This window comes from Chiloscyllium punctatum, chromosome 22 (genome assembly GCF_047496795.1).
Source record: "Chiloscyllium punctatum isolate Juve2018m chromosome 22, sChiPun1.3, whole genome shotgun sequence".
NCBI lineage: Eukaryota > Metazoa > Chordata > Chondrichthyes > Orectolobiformes > Hemiscylliidae > Chiloscyllium > Chiloscyllium punctatum.
In genome coordinates, this window is record NC_092760.1 from 77,334,958 (window position 1) to 77,353,093 (window position 18,136).

At 52.6% G+C, this 18,136-nt stretch overlaps 1 protein-coding gene across 1 annotated transcript in view; it reads left to right on the forward strand.

The window, feature by feature from the left end:
• The first annotated feature begins 4,082 nt into the window (after positions 1-4,082).
• Positions 4,083-18,136, forward strand: part of api5 (apoptosis inhibitor 5) — a 30,926-nt gene continuing 16,872 nt past the window's right edge. Inside the window, exons 1-2 of the mRNA XM_072592664.1 lie at positions 4,083-4,272; positions 17,806-17,967. Coding sequence (XP_072448765.1) covers positions 4,204-4,272; positions 17,806-17,967 — 231 coding nt within the window. The 5' untranslated portion in view covers positions 4,083-4,203. The remainder of the gene's footprint in view (positions 4,273-17,805; positions 17,968-18,136) is intronic.

Sequence of the window (18,136 nt, forward strand, 5' to 3'; positions counted from 1 at the left end):
AAGAGACCTAAGGGGCAACGTTTTCACACAGAGGATGGTATGTGTATGGAATGAGCTGCCAGAGGAAGTGGTGGAGACTGGTAGAATTAGAGCATTTAAAAGACATCTGGATGAGTATATGAATAGGAAGGGTTTGGAGGGATATGGGCCAAGTGCTGGCAAATGGGAACTAGATTAGGTTAGGATGGTCTACATGGACGAGTTGGACCGAAGGATCTGTGCACATCTCTATGACTCTATGACCTGACATCATCCAGGACAAAGCAGCCAACTTGATTGGTCCAAGATCCATTCCCACCACTACCAGCACAATGTGTACTATCATGCATTGCAGAAATTCACCAAGACTCCTTGTGTATCTTCCAAACTCATGACCACTATCTTCTAGAAGGACAAAGGCAGCAGTCACATGAGAACATTACCACCCGCAAATTCCAATCCAAGCCATTCACTAACCTGTCGTGGAAATATATTGGAGTTGATAAAGCGTGGCGCTGAAAAAGACAGAGCAGGTCAGGCAGCATCCAAGAAGCAAGCGAGTCAATGTTTCAAGCAGGACCCTTCTTCAGGATGGAAACATATTGCCATACTTTCATTATCCCTGGGTCAAAATTCTGGAACTCCTTCCCTCATAGTACTGTGGGTCTACCTACACCAAATGGACTGGAGTTGTTCAAGAGGGCAGATCATCACCACCTTATAAAAGGCAACTATGGATAGACAATAAATATTGGCCCAGCCTGTGATGCCCACATTTGATAAGTGAATTTAAAACAGAAGAAACAATTACTGAATTCCCCTGGTCGGTGGGATCTTTGATAAGTCACATCACACAATTTATGATTCTGTTTTGGGCTTCAAATTTCCTAAAAATGAACCTGAAATCTATAAAGATCACACAAGAACATTAAAAGCAATAGCCTGATTGCAAACAGGAACAGATTAACCTGGTGCTTCTGCTCCTTGATTAGCAAACCTGTTGTTCCACAATTCCCAACACTGACCTTTCTGTGTGTGTTGTGCATTTTCAAAGTGCTGTGGCAGGGACACTAGTGCTGCCATCCCATTTACAAGTTCGTTGATGACATCACTATGGTCGGTTGAATCTCAGATGGCGAAGAAACAGACTACAGACAGGAGGTGGAAGACCTGGAAAAATGGCACACTGAGAACAATCTAGCTCTCAATGCCGGCGAAACCAAGGAACTCATTATTGACTTTCAGCAGGATGTTATTCGTGCCCCCTACACATTAACAGCATAGAGGTGGAACGAGTGGAGAGTGTCAAGCTCCTGACAGTGGTCATCCACAACAAGCTTTCTTGGACTCTTTGTGTGGACACACTGGTTACAAAGGCCCAACATCTCTTCTTCCTCAGGCAGCTGAGTAAATTTGGCATGACAGTGAATACCCTTGCCAACTTTTATAGGTGCACCAACAAGAGCATTCTGTCTGGATGTATCACTCCCTGGTATGGCAACTGTACCATTCAAGATCAGAGACGGTTACAGAGAGTGATGAACTCGGCCCAGACAATCACAAAGGCCAAACTCCGATCTACAGAATCCATCTACCAGGCCCGCTGTTAGCATTCTCAATTATCCATCCCACCCTAGCAATATTTTTCTACAACCTCTACCATTGGGGAGAAGGTCAGAAGCCTGAACACATGCACCAGCCGGTTTCTAAACAGTTTCTACCCTACTATTGTTGGAATACTGAATGCACTCACAAACTCTTAACAATCACCTGTACCTGTATTTTCGTTTTTGCCACTGTTTACCTATTATTTACTTTTCTATGCTACTTAAATCTGTGATCACAAGACAAAGCTTTTCACTGTGCTTTGGTACACGTAACAATAAATTCAACTCAATTCAATTCAGTTCAATTGTGGGTTTAAGTATATCTCTGACCTAAGAAAATATCTGATTTGTTTTTACCCCTGAAGTCTGCGGCTGATTTTTCTCCTCATAGATTTCAGCCTGTAGCTGTAACGTCTCACTGATTTGGAGTCCCTATTGCTGCCAACATACTTTGATTTGTTTTTACCCCTACAACCCTTAGTTGATAGGTTCAAAGTTTGTGAGAAGATTTGTAGCTCGGGCGCTCATTGTTGTGGTTCTGTTCGCCGAGCTGGGAATTTGTGTTGCAGACGTTTCGTCCCCTGTCTAGGTGACATCCTCAGTACTTGGGAACCTCCTGTGAAGTGCTTCTGTGATCTTTCCTCCGGCATTTATAGTGGTTTGTTTCTGCCACTTCCGGTTGTCAGTTCCAGCTGTCTGTTGCAGTGGTCGGTATATTGGGTCCAGGTTGATGTGCTTCTTGATTGAATCTGTGGATGAGTGCCATGCCTCTAGGAATTCCCCGGCTGTTCTCTGTTTGGCTTGTCCTATAATAGTGTTGTCCCAGTCAAACTCATGTAGCTTGTCATCTGTGTGTGTGGCTACTAAGGATAGCTGGTCATGTCGTTTCGTGGCTAGTTGGTGTTCATGGATGCGGGTCGTTAGCTGTCTTCCTGTTTGTCCTACGTAGTGTTTCGTGCAGCCCTTGCATGGGATTTTGTACACTACATAATAGGTCTTCAAGCTAAAGTTCCCATGAGGTTTGCAACTTCAGGTTCCACTTTGCACTGCTAAGAGACTGCTTCCTTAAATGTCCTGTCTCCAGTGCATCTCGGTCTCTGTCTTCTCTAAGATTCGCCATTTCTTATTCTTGGGAATTCCGGCAACTCTTCTATTAGAATCATTGAATCCCTACATGTGGAAGTAGGTCCACACTGACCCTCCAAAGAGCATCCAACCCAGATCCACTCACCTACTCTCTCCCATCCCATAGCATAACCTACACATCCCTGGACACTACAGACAATTTAGCACAGCCACCTAACCTGCACACCTTTGTAGTCTGGGAGGAAACTGGAGGCCCTAGTGTAAACCACGCAGACACGAGGACAGTGTGCAAACTCCACACAGAAATGGATAGACTCTTTAACTGGAACACTTATACAACATCAGAAAATGCTGGGTTCAGCTCCAGTGACTGTCCCCTAAATATTCTACGATTCGACCATACTCTAGCAATCCCCTTACTGTTGCACTGGGAACATGTTGCTGCGGAACAGTTTTTGTTCAGAACGATCCTGGAAGTGGGTCACCTACACACCTACTATCACAATCTACATTGGGATAATTAATGTTCCCCCAATTAGATCTATATCGTTTTTGCTTCTCTCTGTAATTTCCTCATAATTTGCTCCCCATATCATTTATGGTGGCCTTGAGCCTACACCAAGCATTGTAAATGGACCTGATTTGTTCTTTAACTTTAGCAAATCAATTCACGAAGTCCACTTTCACAATATGTCACAATTTGGACTTTTGAAAGCTTGGTTCCCTAGATTTCCACCAATTGCAATACTTTGCTTTCAAATTTGAGATATTATGACGCATCTCTGGAGCAGGTGGGTCCAGAAACAAGGCCTTCTGGTCCAGTTTTTAATTTTTGACTTTTAATTAATGTGTTATTGTTTTTTCTGCTGAGAACGGGATGGTCCTGGCGCCAGAAGATCTGGAAGCTGCCCAATCTGGGGGTGACGGTGTCGCTGGAGGAACTGAGCTAAAAAACGTGTTGCTGGAAAAGCACAGCAGGTCAGGCAGCATCCAAGGAGCAGGAGAGTTGACGTTTCGGGCATAAGCTCTTCTTCAGGAATTCCTGATGAAGGGCTTATGCCTGAAACGTCGATTTTCCTGCTCCTTGGATGCTGCCTGACCTGCTGCGCTTTTCCAGCAACACATTTTTAGCCTCTGATCTCCAGCATCTGCAGTCCTCACTTTCTCCGAGCGGTAGGTGGCGGTGTCGTGTGAGGACGCCCTGGTGGAAGGAGGCGATGAGGCTTGAGGACTTCCGGGCGGAAGGTGGCGGTGTCGGTGGAGGAACTCCCGGGCGCAAGGTGCGTGTCACTGGAGGAACTCCCGGGCGGAAGGTGGCGGTGTCAGTGGAGGAACTCCCGGGCGCAAGGTGGCGGTGTCAGTGGAGGAACTCCCGGGCGCAAGGTGGCGGTGTCGCCGGAGGACTGTGAGGTTGTCGCGAGGTTTACCGCTTGATTGACAGGCGGCAGCGAAGAGTGTTGAGTGGTGGTCTCACGGTCTCATCAGTAACCGCAGTACAGTCGGTGCCGGGGGCGGGGGGGGAGATTAAACAATGACCACGGTGGAGGAGTTGTACCGTAACTACGGCATTCTGGCGGACGCCACGGAGAATGTGGGCCAGGTGAGTGCGCGGGCGGCGGAAAACAGGCGGTGAATGCGCTTTGTTTAGGCCGGGCCTGGGGACAGGGGCCTGGGGAGAGAGGCCGGGCCTGGGGACAGGGGCCTGGGGAGAGAGGCCGGGCCTGGGGACAGGGGCCTGGGGAGAGACGCCGGGCCTGAGGACAGGGGCCTGGGGAGAGAGGCCGGGCCTGGGGACAGGGGCCTGGGGAGAGAGGCCGGGCCTGAGGACAGGGGCCTGGGGAGAGAGGCCGGGCCTGAGGACAGGGGCCTGGGGAGAGAGGCCGGGCCTGAGGACAGGGGCCTGGGGAGAGAGGCCGGGCCTGAGGACAGGGGCCTGGGGAGAGAGGCCGGGCCTGAGGACAGGGGCCTGGGGAGAGAGGCCGGGCCTGAGGACAGGGGCTGGGCCTAGGGACAGGGTCCTGGGCCTGGGGACAGGGTCCTGGGGAGAGAGGACGGGCCTGGGGGCACGGGACAGGGAGGTGCTGTCGGATTCACTGTTGGCTCAGGCTTTAGTCCAGGTCCAGTCCCCTCCCCACCACCCCGTCACACCCACTCCCGTTACTCACTCCCTCACTCTTCTCCTCCCCTCGCTCTCTCCCCCCCCTCCGCCGTCTCGCTCTCCCCACCCCCCCGCCATCTTGCTCTCCCACCCCCCGCCGTCTCGCTCTCCCCACCCCCCGCCGTCTCGCTCTCCCCACCCCCCGCCGTCTCGCTCTCCCCACCCCCCGCCGTCTCGCTCTCTCCCCCCCCGCCGTCTCGCTCTCTCCCCCCCCGCCGTCTCGCTCTCTCCCCCCCCCGCCGTCTCGCTCTCTTCCCCCCCGCCGTCTCGCTCTCTTCCCCCCCGCCGTCTCGCTCTCTTCCCCCCCGCCGTCTCGCTCTCTTCCCCCCCGCCGTCTCGCTCTCTTCCCCCCCGCCGTCTCGCTCTCTTCCCCCCCGCCGTCTCGCTCTCTTCCCCCCCGCCGTCTCGCTCTCTTCCCCCCCGCCGTCTCGCTCTCTTCCCCCCCGCCGTCTCGCTCTCTTCCCCCCCGCCCTCTCGCTCTCTTCCCCCCCGCCGTCTCGCTCTCTTCCCCCCCGCCGTCTCGCTCTCTTCCCCCCCGCCGTCTCGCTCTCTTCCCCCCCGCCGTCTCGCTCTCTTCCCCCCCGCCGTCTCGCTCTCTTCCCCCCCGCCGTCTCGCTCTCTTCCCCCCCGCCGTCTCGCTCTCTTCCCCCCCGCCGTCTCGCTCTCTTCCCCCCCGCCGTCTCGCTCTCTTCCCCCCCGCCGTCTCGCTCTCTTCCCCCCCGCCGTCTCGCTCTCTTCCCCCCCGCCGTCTCGCTCTCTTCCCCCCCGCCGTCTCGCTCTCTTCCCCCCCGCCGTCTCGCTCTCTTCCCCCCCGCCGTCTCGCTCTCTTCCCCCCCGCCGTCTCGCTCTCTTCCCCCCCGCCGTCTCGCTCTCTTCCCCCCCGCCGTCTCGCTCTCTTCCCCCCCGCCGTCTCGCTCTCTTCCCCCCCGCCGTCTCGCTCTCTTCCCCCCCGCCGTCTCGCTCTCTTCCCCCCCGCCGTCTCGCTCTCTTCCCCCCCCGCCGTCTCGCTCTCTTCCCCCCCCGCCGTCTCGCTCTCTTCCCCCCCGCCGTCTCGCTCTCTTCCCCCCCGCCGTCTCGCTCTCTTCCCCCCCGCCGTCTCGCTCTCTTCCCCCCCGCCGTCTCGCTCTCTTCCCCCCCGCCGTCTCGCTCTCTTCCCCCCCGCCGTCTCGCTCTCTTCCCCCCCGCCGTCTCGCTCTCTTCCCCCCCGCCGTCTCGCTCTCTTCCCCCCCGCCGTCTCGCTCTCTTCCCCCCCGCCGTCTCGCTCTCTTCCCCCCCGCCGTCTCGCTCTCTTCCCCCCCCGCCGTCTCGCTCTCTTCCCCCCCGCCGTCTCGCTCTCTTCCCCCCCCGCCGTCTCGCTCTCTTCCCCCCCGCCGTCTCGCTCTCTTCCCCCCCGCCGTCTCGCTCTCTTCCCCCCCGCCGTCTCGCTCTCTTCCCCCCCGCCGTCTCGCTCTCTTCCCCCCCGCCGTCTCGCTCTCTTCCCCCCCGCCGTCTCGCTCTCTTCCCCCCCGCCGTCTCGCTCTCTTCCCCCCCGCCGTCTCGCTCTCTTCCCCCCCGCCGTCTCGCTCTCTTCCCCCCCGCCGTCTCGCTCTCTTCCCCCCCGCCGTCTCGCTCTCTTCCCCCCCGCCGTCTCGCTCTCTTCCCCCCCGCCGTCTCGCTCTCTTCCCCCCCCGCCGTCTCGCTCTCTTCCCCCCCGCCGTCTCGCTCTCTTCCCCCCCGCCGTCTCGCTCTCTTCCCCCCCGCCGTCTCGCTCTCTTCCCCCCCGCCGTCTCGCTCTCTTCCCCCCCGCCGTCTCGCTCTCTTCCCCCCCGCCGTCTCGCTCTCTTCCCCCCCGCCGTCTCGCTCTCTTCCCCCCCGCCGTCTCGCTCTCTTCCCCCCCGCCGTCTCGCTCTCTTCCCCCCCGCCGTCTCGCTCTCTTCCCCCCCGCCGTCTCGCTCTCTTCCCCCCCGCCGTCTCGCTCTCTTCCCCCCCGCCGTCTCGCTCTCTTCCCCCCCGCCGTCTCGCTCTCTTCCCCCCCGCCGTCTCGCTCTCTTCCCCCCCGCCGTCTCGCTCTCTTCCCCCCCGCCGTCTCGCTCTCTTCCCCCCCGCCGTCTCGCTCTCTTCCCCCCCGCCGTCTCGCTCTCTTCCCCCCCGCCGTCTCGCTCTCTTCCCCCCCGCCGTCTCGCTCTCTTCCCCCCCGCCGTCTCGCTCTCTTCCCCCCCGCCGTCTCGCTCTCTTCCCCCCCGCCGTCTCGCTCTCTTCCCCCCCGCCGTCTCGCTCTCTTCCCCCCCGCCGTCTCGCTCTCTTCCCCCCCGCCGTCTCGCTCTCTTCCCCCCCGCCGTCTCGCTCTCTTCCCCCCCGCCGTCTCGCTCTCTTCCCCCCCGCCGTCTCGCTCTCTTCCCCCCCGCCGTCTCGCTCTCTTCCCCCCCGCCGTCTCGCTCTCTTCCCCCCCGCCGTCTCGCTCTCTTCCCCCCCGCCGTCTCGCTCTCTTCCCCCCCGCCGTCTCGCTCTCTTCCCCCCCGCCGTCTCGCTCTCTTCCCCCCCGCCGTCTCGCTCTCTTCCCCCCCGCCGTCTCGCTCTCTTCCCCCCCGCCGTCTCGCTCTCTTCCCCCCCGCCGTCTCGCTCTCTTCCCCCCCGCCGTCTCGCTCTCTTCCCCCCCGCCGTCTCGCTCTCTTCCCCCCCGCCGTCTCGCTCTCTTCCCCCCCGCCGTCTCGCTCTCTTCCCCCCCGCCGTCTCGCTCTCTTCCCCCCCGCCGTCTCGCTCTCTTCCCCCCCGCCGTCTCGCTCTCTTCCCCCCCGCCGTCTCGCTCTCTTCCCCCCCGCCGTCTCGCTCTCTTCCCCCCCGCCGTCTCGCTCTCTTCCCCCCCGCCGTCTCGCTCTCTTCCCCCCCGCCGTCTCGCTCTCTTCCCCCCCGCCGTCTCGCTCTCTTCCCCCCCGCCGTCTCGCTCTCTTCCCCCCCGCCGTCTCGCTCTCTTCCCCCCCGCCGTCTCGCTCTCTTCCCCCCCGCCGTCTCGCTCTCTTCCCCCCCGCCGTCTCGCTCTCTTCCCCCCCGCCGTCTCGCTCTCTTCCCCCCCGCCGTCTCGCTCTCTTCCCCCCCGCCGTCTCGCTCTCTTCCCCCCCGCCGTCTCGCTCTCTTCCCCCCCGCCGTCTCGCTCTCTTCCCCCCCGCCGTCTCGCTCTCTTCCCCCCCGCCGTCTCGCTCTCTTCCCCCCCGCCGTCTCGCTCTCTTCCCCCCCGCCGTCTCGCTCTCTTCCCCCCCGCCGTCTCGCTCTCTTCCCCCCCGCCGTCTCGCTCTCTTCCCCCCCGCCGTCTCGCTCTCTTCCCCCCCGCCGTCTCGCTCTCTTCCCCCCCGCCGTCTCGCTCTCTTCCCCCCCGCCGTCTCGCTCTCTTCCCCCCCGCCGTCTCGCTCTCTTCCCCCCCGCCGTCTCGCTCTCTTCCCCCCCGCCGTCTCGCTCTCTTCCCCCCCGCCGTCTCGCTCTCTTCCCCCCCGCCGTCTCGCTCTCTTCCCCCCCGCCGTCTCGCTCTCTTCCCCCCCGCCGTCTCGCTCTCTTCCCCCCCGCCGTCTCGCTCTCTTCCCCCCCGCCGTCTCGCTCTCTTCCCCCCCGCCGTCTCGCTCTCTTCCCCCCCGCCGTCTCGCTCTCTTCCCCCCCGCCGTCTCGCTCTCTTCCCCCCCGCCGTCTCGCTCTCTTCCCCCCCGCCGTCTCGCTCTCTTCCCCCCCGCCGTCTCGCTCTCTTCCCCCCCGCCGTCTCGCTCTCTTCCCCCCCGCCGTCTCGCTCTCTTCCCCCCCGCCGTCTCGCTCTCTTCCCCCCCGCCGTCTCGCTCTCTTCCCCCCCGCCGTCTCGCTCTCTTCCCCCCCGCCGTCTCGCTCTCTTCCCCCCCGCCGTCTCGCTCTCTTCCCCCCCGCCGTCTCGCTCTCTTCCCCCCCGCCGTCTCGCTCTCTTCCCCCCCGCCGTCTCGCTCTCTTCCCCCCCGCCGTCTCGCTCTCTTCCCCCCCGCCGTCTCGCTCTCTTCCCCCCCGCCGTCTCGCTCTCTTCCCCCCCGCCGTCTCGCTCTCTTCCCCCCCGCCGTCTCGCTCTCTTCCCCCCCGCCGTCTCGCTCTCTTCCCCCCCGCCGTCTCGCTCTCTTCCCCCCCGCCGTCTCGCTCTCTTCCCCCCCGCCGTCTCGCTCTCTTCCCCCCCGCCGTCTCGCTCTCTTCCCCCCCGCCGTCTCGCTCTCTTCCCCCCCGCCGTCTCGCTCTCTTCCCCCCCGCCGTCTCGCTCTCTTCCCCCCCGCCGTCTCGCTCTCTTCCCCCCCGCCGTCTCGCTCTCTTCCCCCCCGCCGTCTCGCTCTCTTCCCCCCCGCCGTCTCGCTCTCTTCCCCCCCGCCGTCTCGCTCTCTTCCCCCCCGCCGTCTCGCTCTCTTCCCCCCCGCCGTCTCGCTCTCTTCCCCCCCGCCGTCTCGCTCTCTTCCCCCCCGCCGTCTCGCTCTCTTCCCCCCCGCCGTCTCGCTCTCTTCCCCCCCGCCGTCTCGCTCTCTTCCCCCCCGCCGTCTCGCTCTCTTCCCCCCCGCCGTCTCGCTCTCTTCCCCCCCGCCGTCTCGCTCTCTTCCCCCCCGCCGTCTCGCTCTCTTCCCCCCCGCCGTCTCGCTCTCTTCCCCCCCGCCGTCTCGCTCTCTTCCCCCCCGCCGTCTCGCTCTCTTCCCCCCCGCCGTCTCGCTCTCTTCCCCCCCGCCGTCTCGCTCTCTTCCCCCCCGCCGTCTCGCTCTCTTCCCCCCCGCCGTCTCGCTCTCTTCCCCCCCGCCGTCTCGCTCTCTTCCCCCCCGCCGTCTCGCTCTCTTCCCCCCCGCCGTCTCGCTCTCTTCCCCCCCGCCGTCTCGCTCTCTTCCCCCCCGCCGTCTCGCTCTCTTCCCCCCCGCCGTCTCGCTCTCTTCCCCCCCGCCGTCTCGCTCTCTTCCCCCCCGCCGTCTCGCGCCCTTCCCCCCCGCCGTCTCGCGCCCTTCCCCCCCCCCCCCGTCTCGCGCCCTTCCCCCTCCCCCCCGTCTCGCGCTCTCCCACCCCCCCCTCGTCTCGCGCTCGCCCCCCCACCCCGTCTCGCACTCTTCCCCCCCCTGTCTCGCACTCTTCCCCCCCTGTCTCGCACTCTTCCACCCCCTTTGCTCTCTCTCTCCCCCCCTCGCTCTCTCTCTCCCCCCCGCTCTCTCTCTCCCCCCCCGCTCTCTCTTCCCCCCCCCCACCCGCGCGCTCTCCCCCCCCCCGCTCTCCCCCCCCCCCGCTCTCCCCCCCCCCGCTCTCTCCCCCCCCTGCTCTCTCTTCCCCCCCCGCTCTCTCTTCCCCCCCCCACTCTCTCTTCCCCCCCCACTCTCTCTTCCCCCCCCACTCTCTCTTCCCCCCCCACTCTCTCTTCCCCCCCCCACTCTCTTCTCCCCCCCCTCTCTTCTGCCCCCACGCACCCCCCCACCCCTCCTCCCACCTACCCCTTCTCAGTCACACTTCCTGCCCCACACCCCATCTCTCTTATCGCCAGTCTCATCCAGTTACATATTAGTGCAGAATGCAGATAGACCCTTCAATCCAACTTGTCCTTGCTGACCAAATATCCTAAATTAATCTTGTCCCTTTTTCAGCATTTGACCCCTGTCCCCTTAAAGCTTTTCTATTCATAGACACATCCAGATGGTTCTTGATCCACCCTGTGTTGGGAAAGGTTGCCCCCTTAAGTCCTTTTTAAATCTTTCCCCTCTCACCTTAAACCTGTTCCCTCTGGTTTTGGACTTCCTACCCCGAGGAACCTTAGTTATTCATCCTTTCCATGCCCTTCCTGATTTTTATCAACCTCTATAAGGCCACCCCTCTGTCTCTGATGTTCCAGGGAAAATAGCCCCAGCTTATTCAGCCTCTCCCTGTAGCTCAAGCTTTCCAATCCCTTTTTGGCCACTTTCATGTTTATCAGCAGCTTTCCTGTAGTCAGAATTGATCACAGAATTCCAAAAGTGGCCTAACCATTGTCCTGTGCAGCCGCAACATGACCTCCCAACTCAATGCACTGACCGAGCATACCAAAAGCCTTCTTCAGTACCTACCTACTTGCGACGCCACCTTCAGGGTACTATGTACCTGTACCCCAAGGTCTCTTTGCTCGGCAACACTCCCCAGCACTCTTACATTAAGATTATAAATCCTGCCTGATTTGCTGTACCAAAATGCACTACCTCACATTTATCTCAAGTAAACTCCATCTGCTGCTTCTCAGCCCATTTGATCAACAGTCCATTGCACTTTGAGGTGGTATCTTCACTATCTACTACATCACTAATTTTGTTGTCATGTGTAAACTTACTAACAATGCCTCCTTTATTCACGTCCCCATTTTGTCGTACAGCATGGAAACAGACCCTTCAGTCTAACAAGTCTGTACCTAACGTAATCCCAAACTAAGCTCGTACCACCTGCCTGCTCCTTGCCCATATCTCTCCAAACATTTCCAAACCACGTATCTATCCAAATGTCTTTTAAACCTTGTAATTGAACCACTTTCTCAGAATGTTCATTCCACACGCAAACTACGCTCTGTCAAAAAATTTTGCCTCTTATGTCTTTGTTAAATCTCGCTGCTAGCGAAAAGCAAACAAACTTTAACTCTACCTATATCTCTCATTATTTTGTAGACTTCTATCAGATTGCCCTCCCAACTTCCTACGTTCCAGTGAAAAATGTCCCAGCCTATCCAGTCTTTCTTTATAACTCGAACCTTCCATACCTGGTAAATTTCTTCTGAACGCTTTCCAACTTGGTAATATCCTTCCTATAACTGGATGACCAGAACTGGACACAGTATACCAGAAGATGCCTCACCAATGCCCTGTACAACCTCAACATGACTTCCCACTCCAATAAACAAATGACTGAGCAATTAAGGCCAACATGCCAAATGCCTTTTTAACCACCCTGTCCATATCATTTGCGTAAGTGACGAAAAGCAGTGGCCTCATTACCGTTCCTTGAGACACACTGCTAGTCACAGCCTCCAGTCCAAAAAACAACCATCTCTGGTCCTCATCATCTTCCAACCCCACCTCGCTCTCTTCCCACCTTCCCCTCCACTCATCCTACTGCTCTTCCATAAGGCCATTAGACATAACTCTAGAAATTAGGCCATTCAGCCCATCAAGCCTGTTCTACTATTCAATCATGGCTGATAAGTTTCTCAACCCCATTCTCCTGTAGCCCTTGATCCCCTTGACAATCAAGAGTTATCCATCTCAGTCTTAAGTACACTCAGTGACCTGGCCACCTTAGCCTTCTGTGGCAATGAATTCCATAGATTGACCACACTCTGGCTGAAGAAGTTTCTCCTCATCTCTGTTCCCTTTACTCTAAGGCTGTACCCTTGGGTCCTAGTCTCTGTTGCTAATGGAAGCATCTTCCCAATGTCCACTCTGTCCAGGCCGTTCAGTATTCTCTAAGTTTCAATTCGATTCCCCCCTCATTCTTCCAAACTCCATCGAGTATAGACGCAGAGTCCTCAAACTTTCCTCATACATTAAGACTTTCATTCCTGAAATCGTGCTAATGAACCCTCTCTGGGCCTGCTCCAGGGCCAGTACATCATTCCTGAGGTATAGGGCCAGAATTGTTCATAATACTCTAAATACGGTCTGACCACATTCAGACTTCACCCCTTGCTCATCCTTGTCCACTCCCCCTCTCTCCCAACCTCCCCATACTTATACATGAAGATGTATAAGATGCTCAGAGAGCAGTTTCCCTAGGTAGCCACCATCTAAGTTCATGGTTCCTCTTTATACTTTCTTTACTTGTATGTGTATGAGCTTGAGAATTAGGAGGAAGAATAGGCAATTCAGCCCTTCAGCCTGCTCTGTCATTTGGTAAAATCGTGGCTGAGCCTTTACCTATGTATTTCAGTACAAAACAACACCCATTTTTAGAGAGAGATTTCATAAGGCTTCAGGGAGGTCAACTTACACACTAGCATCCGTGACAGGTGATTTCCATTGTGAAGCCAAGTCACAACCTGGATAAGAGCCAATCAGTTTCCATAGACGTTTTTGTCTCCCTTTAAGCAAATCATTCTAGTCGCAGCTGCTTACTCTATTGTCATGTCCCCTCAAGCTGGTTACTTCATCCATTTTTCAGTCTAATCTGGATGTATTCAGAGTCCCAGAGACTCCTAATTCTAAGGAAACTTTTTTCCCCTTGAATCTTGTTTTATTTTGTATCTATAGATTTTTTTTCTTGGATGTCTCAATGACTAGTTTGTTTTCACCCAGTAGGATTGGTTGTGTATTATTTGCCTTAATATTGTGTGTTTAATATATTACGGTGCATGATCAGTGGTATTTTTATAAAGTGAGGACAGCAACAGTTCTAGAGATCAATGCCTATGTTTTGTTCTTCTCTACTAATTTTTTTTCCTTAATGTTTGTGCCAATTAATCTTGATTGGACCTATTTGAGAAAAAAAAGCATTATGGTAGGAATCTGAATGCCCTACGCGGGAAGGCAGTCGAGGCTAGAAATAGAACAAATATTTTAAAACCTTTTAAAAATATTTTAATGAGCATGTGAAATATCATAACATACAAGGATGTGGGAGAAGTGCTGAAAATTGGGGTTCGCGCACCTTTAGTGGTAATTGTTTTTGGTGCAGAGTTGATGCGCCAAAGGGCCTTTTCTATGCTGCGTGAGTCTACGACTAGAAACATGTTGCTTTGATCTGCGTTGATCGATATTCTCGTAGCTTTAAATTTTGCTATTGTTTGTCTGTATTTATATTTGTAATATTCAAACAAAATACAATTCAATATTTAGTATTTTTATTTCCCAATGGCAGACAACATTGTAACGAAACAAAAACAGAAATTACTGGAAAAACTCCAAGCTGAAGAGTGACAGGATTTCTCTGATTTCTGTTCACAGATGCTGCTGTACCTGCTGAGTTTTACCAGCAATTTGTTTTGTTTCTGATTTCCAGCATTCAGAGTTCTTTCCATTTAACGTTGTAATTAATCTATGTTTGTCTTTGAAAGCCTCAATACCCTTGCTATTGTTCATATCTCAATATAGAAACACAGTACTTTATTCAATATGGAGGTGCAAATTTGTAACAAATTTTGACAATTGTGACAAAATATTACAGAAAGATTTTATATTCAAAAGTCTCATTTGATTTGAGGTTTAATGTAATTGCTGTGGTATTGCAGCAGTAACAATACTGGAGTTATTATACCTCTGGAACTGACAGCAATGTCTGGAATTTGTTCAAGTGTAAATGCTGAAGTTGCTGTCAGTGTTTGTAAGCTGCGTGAGATATATTGCTGGGTGAAAATCTTTGAGAATCATTGAATTTCAGACAATTTTATTCTTTTATTCCATAATATTCTCTGCAAAAACCCTTGACATTACGACAGCTTCTTAAATGGTTTGAACAATATACTCATTACTTGACTACTGCTGCTTCTGAAACCTGATTTTATACTTGTGGCATGTCAATTTTGTCCATTAAGATGAAGTCCAATTTTAACTTTTAGGTTATAATATTTCACTTTCCACTACAATTTAAGAAAAATTTAATTTAAGAACAAGATAATTGGTTCATTTTACTTCCTGGTTTGCTGTCTGAGAGTGTAATTTAGTGTGGTTGCCTGTTTAGTGATGCTTGATTACATCGCTACTACTAGACAGATTAGATTACTTATAGTGTGGAAACAGACCCTTTGGCCCAACAAGTCCACACCAACCCTCCGAAGAGCAACCCACCCAGACCCATTCCCCTACATCTAACACTACGGGCAATTTAACATGGCCAGTTCACCTAACCTGCACATTTTTGGACTGTGGGAGGAAACTGGAGCACCCGGAGGAAACCCACACGGACAGTTGCCTGAGGTGGGAATTGAACCCGGGTCTCTGGCACTGTGAGGCAGCAGTGTGAACCACTGTGCCACCATGCCGCCTGGTAGAACATTATTCCAACACTTCACTACCAGACACTTGGTAGACCTCTTGTCTTTATGCCATTTTCAAATTAAACCCAGAAAAATCCACAGTGTAGATGGTCGAAGCTATTAAGCTAGTTTTCTTTGAAGTCAGTAGCTGTTGCTTTGCTATTAATTTTGAAGCCTGGCCATTGTGAATGTGTTTTTATAACTGATTAAAAATGGATGCCATTCTTGTGTATACAATATGTATACAGACAAAGCACCAGTGTAAAAATGCTAGGCTGTTCTGATCTGTGCTTTCTGTTATTTAGAATAGCTTGACCATATTTGTTGCAATTTGTCAAATTAAACTTTTTTTAAAATTCTAATCTATGACCCGTCATTAAATCTCAAAAGCACTATGTACGTCTTGTAGATTCAATCACATATCTATATGATCTAGCAATAGAATAATGTAACGTGCCCTGCATGCGTAATTTTGCTTCCCCTTAGAAAAGAGCACTATAATGTACTGTGAACAATAAACTAAAGATGCTATTATTGATAACAGCAAGTTTTGAGAAGATTAGTAGCTCAGGTTGAGGTTCTGGATGGAGGTTTGCTCGCTGAGCTGGAAGGTTCATTTTCAGACATTTCGTCTTCATACCAGGTAGCGTCTTCAATGAGCCTCCGGACGCAGCACTACTGATTACTCCTGCTTTCTATTTATATGTTTGGGTTTTTTGGGTTGGTGATGTCATTTCCTATGGTGATGCCATTTCCTGTTCTTTTTCTTAGGGGGGTGGTAAATCTGGTCCAATTCAATGTGTTTGCTGGTAGAGTTCTGGTTGGAATGCCATGTTTCTAGGAATTCTCATGCATGTCTCTGTTTGGCTTGTCCTAGGATGGATGTGTTGTCCCAGTTGAAGTGGTGTCCTTCCTCATCTGTATGTAAAGATACTAGTGAGAGAGGGTCATGTCATTTTGTGGCTATTTGATGCTCATGTATCCTGGTGGCTAGTTTTCTGCCTTTTAGTCCAATGTAGTGTTTGTTACAGTCCTTACATGGTATTTTGTAAATGACATTAGTTCTGCTTGTTGTCTGTTTGGGGTCTTTCAAGTTCATTAGGTGCTGTTTTAGTGTGTTGGTGGGTTTGTGGGCTACCATGAGGCCAATGGGTCTGAGTAGTCTGGAAGTCATTACCGAGATGTCTTTGATTTAGGGGAGAGTGGCTAGGACGTGTTTTGTCTGCGTGTTTGGATTTGTTGCAGACTGTGTTCATTGGGTATAAATTGATTTTCGTCTGCTCTGCGGAGCTCCTCTATGCTGCAGTGTGTGGTGGCTTGATGGAATAATGTTCTGATGTAGCTTCATTTGTGGATGTTGTGGTGATTGCTTGTGTAGTTCAATATTTGGTCTGTATGTGTTGTTTTCCTGTAGATGCTGGTTTGAAGATCCCCATTGGCTGTTCGCTCTAATGTGATATTTAGGAATGGCAGTTTGTTGTAGTTTTCCTCCTCTTTAGTGAATTTTATGCCAGTAAGGGTATTATTGATGGTTGTCTCTTCCCCCCCCCCCCCCCCCCACCGAGAAAAAGAACAGGAAATGACATTGCCATAGGAAATGACATCAGCAACCCAATGAAACCCAAACATATAATTAGAAAGCAGGAATCATCAGCAGTGCTTCGTCTGGAGGCTCACTGACTATGTTACCTAGTATGATGACGAAACATCTGAAAATGAACCTTCCAGCTCAGTGAGCAAACCTACATCTATGTTGATAAGGATGACTTAGAAAAGTCAAACTTTATTGAAGGCAGTGGTTTTAATGTGCTGGATGGGCAGATCAGGTATGTATCTTATACATCTCCAGAGTTTGCTGTCCTGAGCCTTTAGTATCTTAAAATACCACACCTCCATCTTAATACGTGTATTTTGTTTTATGTGACATAAAACAGGGTACTGTTGGTAATATGTGAAAATGTATCCATCTGCAATACAGATAAGAGTTGTCCAGCTGCAAGGTGATCTTTAAAATGTGTACAATTTCTGAGTTACACCTTAAAACTGCAAGCTTTATTCACCTGCTAAGCTCTTTGCTCAGTCAACCAGTTTTGAGTGATTGTAGTCTGTATATTTGTAAAAGTTATGTTTTCTGACATCCCAGAGGAAGTTTGCTAAAAGCAAACACCAAACCAGGTTGATAAACTGCAGTGTTTCCCATCATGTACCAGTCATTATCAAAGATAACGTTTTCTGTGGGAAGTGCTCAGGAATCCACTATTGTCTGCTTGTATTGAAATGTGTGTTGTATTGATATGGAAACTGTCATTCTCATAAAAAGTCCTGTGAATTGTGTAGTTAATCTTGAGTCTGTTGTCTTAAAGTTTCGTGGGAGGTTATGCAGTTATGGGGGTGTGGAGTGCAGGTGGGGAAAGAAAATGGATTCAGACTTCAATCAGAGCAGCCACGATCTTATTGAATGGCAAAGATGGATTGGGCTGAAGAGCCAACATCTCTGATTCCTAATGTTCTTATCTTTAATTATTTTTGTTGAATTAATATGATTTTCCCCTTTATTCATTTTCTGATGCTAAAATTTAGAACTGAAAATTAAATACAAACTTGAGTCTTTAACCAGCAATAAAATATGACATCACAGGTCCTTTTTATAATGCTAAATCATCTGGAAAATCTGCCAATAAAAGAACATGTGAACCAATGAAGAGCTCATAATATGGATGGGTGCTAGGGAGTGAATGGAGAGAACCATGCATTGTTTAGAACGCAAGTATTTTATTCATTCAAGAGATATGGGAATCCCTGGCAGGTTGAGCATTTATTGACTATCAGTAATTACTCCTTAGAAGCTGATGGTCACAATCTAAATTGTGCTTCTGATAAGATTTCTTTTGAAGTTACCTGTATCAAACCAGTATTATAAAACCTAGCTTCTGAAAGTTCACAGTTCCACATAGAGTGCATCTCAATCTCTGCAACAAGTGATCTCTATTAAGCTGAATGATCTGAATATTATGTGGGGCTTCTATCAAAGTATGGCAAAATGTATTTTTATTTTGCAGTACAAAGATGCATATCAGGGCATTCTTGATGGTGTGAAGAGTGGTGCCAAGGAGAAAAGATTGGCAGCGCAATTTATTCCCAAGTTCTTCAAACATTTTCCTGAGTTGGCAGATAGTGCTATCAATGCCCAGTTGGATCTCTGTGAGGATGAAGATCTTTCCGTAAGGCTTATGTTCCTTTTCTATTTCAATCTGAATTTGTTGGTTTTGATTGGGTGGGTATGACAAGGTGAAAAAAGAGGATACAACTGTATTCTTTTCTTTCTGATTTTCCATTTGGCATAAGTTTGGTTTCATTAATTTTGTTCAATTAACTTTCAAAAAGCAATAC